General features: G+C 39.8%; 1 protein-coding gene across 1 annotated transcript; it reads right to left on the reverse strand.

Moving 5' to 3' along the window:
- Positions 1 to 2,000: 2,000 nt before the first annotated feature.
- On the reverse strand, positions 2,001 to 3,605 carry LOC124292967. The gene has a single exon (XM_046731856.1). It carries the CDS (start codon positions 3,603 to 3,605, stop codon positions 2,001 to 2,003), a length of 1,605 nt encoding a protein of 534 aa, XP_046587812.1.
- Between the last annotated feature and the right edge of the window lie 2,350 nt (positions 3,606 to 5,955).

Here is a 5,955-nt window from a genome sequence, read left to right on the forward strand (position 1 = left end):
GTGCAGATATCGCTAAAAATAACGAAAGCACGTCTGAGGCCAATACTCCAAAAATGAACGACTAATTATCTTTAAGTTGAATTCTCTTGACTCAGCTGATTGTATGCTATTTCTAATTCTGTAACGCTCTACGAGAACCATATGCGAGACCTTCGCGTCAAGATACCAGGACACTGCCAGACAGGGGTCACGTACCAGCTCAACATCGACCACCACCGACTACAGATGAACGAATACCGCTAAAACCACTCCCGATGGATGCCTATCTAGTTGTCGAACAGGGTCGTGCGTGATGCACAAACAGTACCTCCGACTATTTAAGACTTATCGGCCAGGAGCCGAACCACGAATGGATGCTTCTACCGCTCGGATGCATCGTTAGGCAGCGTACAGGGCTGTGCGTCAAAAACACAACAAAGCCTTCCGTCGACGATACTTATCTGCCTGGAGCTGAACCGACCCTAACATCTACTAAGTCGTTTTCTATCAAATAGAGGACGGTTTTCTCTTCACGAACCGTCCTATCGAAGGACTGCGGCGTGGAATAGGCTAATGATATGCTGACCACGTGGATCTGGTGGATCTAGTGTGGGGATCCGGGTTGAGGGCCATCACCACCAGATTGTTCCGGCATAAGGGCTTCAATGAGCGAGGGCCGGGATGCAGCGCCGACGAAATAGCTACAACGGGGAGTACCAGTGAAGCAAGGAGTAAGTTACAGTCGGTCGCAAGTCCAAAGGACCGGTGACGTAATATTGCCGCACACCTCAATATCGCAACGCATGAGCAGTACGATCTCCCCTCTCACCAACGATACCGCACAGCTGAAGGGAAACATCTCTGACCACCTTCCGACGTCCCGATACCTCGATACCTGTCGTCGAGGGAGAAGAAAAACAAGCGGCGAGGGATTATCGCCGCCTACCCGTAGACCAGACCTACGCGACCTGCTGGTCCAATTAGAATACCGCAAATTTGAGGAAGAATCACGCGACAGCAGCTCGACGAAAATCAGGATCATCGCTCATCTCGTCACTCTACGTTCAGTTTTTGACTAATCAAGACGTGCTATCGTAATATTCAGTGCCACTATCGCTATCTATCGACGTAGTTCTCGCTATTGTACCGCATTCGCTAGTACCTGCTATATCTTCTTTTACGTAAGTGAGGTTCCTTTTCTATTTTGTGAAGCCACGAGATTACTTGCAATATATCGTACCTTTGCCTTTATCTCTCTCTCTCTATCTAGCAGTTGGTCTGCTTAAGCCAATTGGGCCCGTACTCTTTCTCTCTTTATCTTGCAATTGGTCTGCTTGAGCCACCTGGGCTCGTACCTTATTCTCTCTTATCTCTCATCTTGTCCCTTTCTCTGTCTTATTGCAAGTAACTTCGCGACTGGTTGACTATTACTTACGCATTGTAGTGACTATTGCTTTATTGATTAAAGTTATTCTTGGATATGAAGGTCACAACTCAAAACACTTTTTATCGTGTTAACGTTTCGGCCCTGGTGGGGGCCCTCCTCAGAACAATTTTATTTAAATATCTGTCACGAACAAAATAAAATAAAATAATATACAAATAGGTTTGACAAAAAAAGACATATTGGTGTAAATAATATGCAAAGGTGTTGAAGCAAGTATAAAAGAGAAATTACCTCATATGGGATGAAACTTCCAATTACATAAATGCGTGTTGGTACTTGAAGAATAAATAGAACAAAAAAGGCAATAAAGACAAAAACCGAAACACACTGCGTTCGCGACGCGTAACTCCCACGAATTCATAATTATAGTTGGTTTGTTAAAATGAAATAAAATACACAGCCGTTATGGTTGAGTCAGAGCACATAAGCACAGTGGAACGTCTAGTGTGTAGTGGGAGGAGGTCGATCTCGATAGTTATCAGAGCAACGCAGAGTCAACGGGTTAAACGGAAAACAAAATTTTTTTTTGTGAAGAAGGTAAAATCGAGAGCAAGCTCAATCGGTAATGGACAAATTACAATGGTCGTATCACAGAGGTGTAAATATTACTTAGATGTTCTATGTCTTGTTTACGGTTGACAGAATTAGGATGTGCTACGATATTGCACATTTCTAACAGAAGCCTATTATAATACAAAGGTTCAACGTCAATAATGCTAGCTTGAGAGTAATTAAAAGAGTGGTCGAAATCGATGGCATGTCTCGTCAATGCAGTATAATTATCCTCGTGTTCATGGATATTGCGTTTATGTTCGGTTATCCTGGTGTGTAATTGTCTACTAGTTTGGCCTATGTAAGCCTTGTTGCAATGATTGCAAGGTATTTTGTAAACTACACCCGAGCGATTGCCCAGGGGTAAGGGGTCTTTACCCGAATCAAACATCGAGGATATATCATGTGCACATTTGCCCACAAATTGAATTTTGTATTTGGAGAATGTTCTGTTGAGTGACTCAAACAAATCCGCAACATATGGGATGGAAATATAGCTTTTTTGAATGGTTTGTGTAGTAGTTGTATCGAAATTGTTGTTAGGGCTGGTAGATGACAAGATGGAATCATATTTAAACTTTATATGTTTGTTAAGCAGGCGAGGTGGATAGTCATTCTTAAATAGTACCCGCTGAATCAAGGACAAATTTTTATTGTGAAATTCCATACTTGAGAGTCGGATCGCTCTGTCAACTAAGCAATTCATCGTTCCAATTTTGTATGATCTGGGATAATGAGAATGGTAATTTAAATACCTTTGTGACCAAGTAGCCTTGTGGAACCAATCAGTTTTAATGAGCTGATTATCATTGATAATCAGGACATTTAAAAAGCCGATTTGGTGATTAGACTCTAATTCAGATGTAAATTGTAGTCTCGGATGGAAACTGTTGAAAACTGAAAGCATTTCTGCGACTTTATGCGAAGGGACAGCTGTAATTACGTCGTCTACGTATCTGAAAAAGAATGAAGGCTTGAAGTCTAGTTTATTGAGACAGTGTTGTTCAAGGTCATCCAAAACCAAATCAGACAAAATTGGAGAGAGCGGTGAGCCCATAGGTAAACCATACGTTTGGGCATATATGTTGTGGTTAAATTTAAATATGGCAGCCTTAAAACATATTTGCAATGTTTTTAAGAGTTCGTTACGTGGGACCGGAATTTTGTCCACCAGCTGATGCCAGCGCTGTTTGACAGCGTTAATTGCCAGATCTTGTGGTACATTAGTGAATAAGGATATAACATCCAGTGAAACTAAAATATAATCAACTGGAAGACGAAGGTCACTAATAGCATTCACCAACGCAAAACTATCTCTGATCCGTGACAAGGGAGGTATGATGTTATTACCCATCCATTTACTGAGGAAACGAGCCAAATTAATCGTCGGACTATCAGTGAAGGACACAATGATTCGTACCGGTGTATCAGGTTTATGGATTTTCGGTAGTCCGTAAGCTTTAGGTGGTAGGCAATCCGTTTTTGCAATTTGACGTCTCAGTTGATTAGAGATGAATTTGCTATTGACCCAATCAGTTGTTAGTTTTTTTACTTCTTGTTGCAAAGTAGAAGTAAGATCGTATCCAACAACTTTATAAGAATTATTGTTAGATAGTTGTTGCAACATTTTGGCCTCGTACATTAGTAAAAAAACTAACAACTGATTGGGTCAATAGCAAATTCATCTCCAATCAACTGAGACGTCAAATTGCAAAAACGGATTGCCGACCAACTAGAGCTTACGGACTACCGAAAATCCATAAACCTGATACACCGGTACGAATTATTGTGTCCTTCACTGATAGTCCGACGATTAATTTGGCTCGTTTCCTCAGTAAATGGATAGGTAATAACATCATACCTCCCTTGTCACGGATAAGAGATAGTTTTGCGTTGGTAAATGCTATTAGTGACCTTTGTCTTCCAGCTGATTATATTTTAGTTTCACTGGATGTTATATCCTTATTCACTAATGTACCACAAGATCTGGCAATTAACGCTGTCAAACAGCGCTGGCATCAGCTGGTGGACAAAATTCCGGTCCCACGTAACGAACTCTTAAAAGCATTGCAAATATGTTTTGAGGCTGCCATATTTAAATTTAACCACAACATATATGCCCAAACGTATGGTTTACCTATGGGCTCACCGCTCTCTCCAATTTTGTCTGATTTGGTTTTGGATGACCTTGAACAACACTGTCTCAATAAACTAGACTTCAAGCCTTCATTCTTTTTCAGATACGTAGACGACATAATTACAGCTGTCCCTTCGCATAAAGTCGCAGAAATGCTTTCAGTTTTCAACAGTTTCCATCCGAGACTACAATTTACATCTGAATTAGAGTCTAATCACCAAATCGGCTTTTTAAATGTCCCGATTATCAATGATAATCAGCTCATTAAAACTGATTGGTTCCACAAGGCTACTTGGTCACAAAGGTATTTAAATTACCATTCTCACCATCCCAGATCATACAAAATTGGAACGATTAATTGCTTAGTTGACAGAGCGATCCGACTCTCAAGTATGGAATTTCACAATAAAAATTTGTCCTTGATTCAGCAGGTACTATTTAAGAACGACTATCCACCTCGCCTGCTTAACAAACATATAAAGTTTGAATATGATTCCATCTTGTCATCTACCAGCCCTAACAACAATTTCGATACAACTACTACACAAACCATTCAAAAAAGCTATATTTCCATCCCATATGTTGCGGATTTGTTTGAGTCACTCAACAGAACATTCTCCAAATACAAAATTCAATTTGTGGGCAAATGTGCACATGATATATCCTCGATGTTTGATTCGGGTAAAGACCCCTTACCCCTGGGCAATCGCTCGGGTGTAGTTTACAAAATACCTTGCAATCATTGCAACAAGGCTTACATAGGCCAAACTAGTAGACAATTACACACCAGGATAACCGAACATAAACGCAATATCCATGAACACGAGGATAATTATACTGCATTGACGAGACATGCCATCGATTTCGACCACTCTTTTAATTACTCTCAAGCTAGCATTATTGACGTTGAACCTTTGTATTATAATAGGCTTCTGTTAGAAATGTGCAATATCGTAGCACATCCTAATTCTGTCAACCGTAAACAAGACATAGAACATCTAAGTAATATTTACACCTCTGTGATACGACCATTGTAATTTGTCCATTACCGATTGAGCTTGCTCTCGATTTTACCTTCTTCACAAAAAAAAATTTTGTTTTCCGTTTAACCCGTTGACTCTGCGTTGCTCTGATAACTATCGAGATCGACCTCCTCCCACTACACACTAGACGTTCCACTGTGCTTATGTGCTCTGACTCAACCATAACGGCTGTGTATTTTATTTCATTTTAACAAACCAACTATAATTATGAATTCGTGGGAGTTACGCGTCGCGAACGCAGTGTGTTTCGGTTTTTGTCTTTATTGCCTTTTTTGTTCTATTTATTCTTCAAGTACCAACACGCATTTATGTAATTGGAAGTTTCATCCCATATGAGGTAATTTCTCTTTTATACTTGCTTCAACACCTTTGCATATTATTTACACCAATATGTCTTTTTTTGTCAAACCTATTTGTATATTATTTTATTTTATTTTGTTCGTGACAGATATTTAAATAAAATTGTTCTGAGGAGGGCCCCCACCAGGGCCGAAACGTTAACACGATAAAAAGTGTTTTGAGTTGTGACCTTCATATCCAAGAATAACTTTAATCAACAAATCTCCAAGGTCAAGATAAATCATCTTCATCGACTATTGCTTTATTTTATTATCTTTCTCTTCTGGAATATTTGAATGTCTAATATCGCTGTCTAGCAGCGCGTTCCGTTAACGGATCAAATTTTATCTTAGCTATTGAGCATTTCTATTTCGTTATATTTTCTCTGATTAGTTCATATCTGTCTCTTGACCTATTACCGTTGATTATCGTATCTTAGTGAGTGTACCGTGGGAGCG

The sequence above is a fragment of the Neodiprion lecontei genome, chromosome 2 (genome assembly GCF_021901455.1).
Source record: "Neodiprion lecontei isolate iyNeoLeco1 chromosome 2, iyNeoLeco1.1, whole genome shotgun sequence".
Classification (NCBI taxonomy): Eukaryota; Metazoa; Arthropoda; class Insecta; order Hymenoptera; family Diprionidae; genus Neodiprion; species Neodiprion lecontei.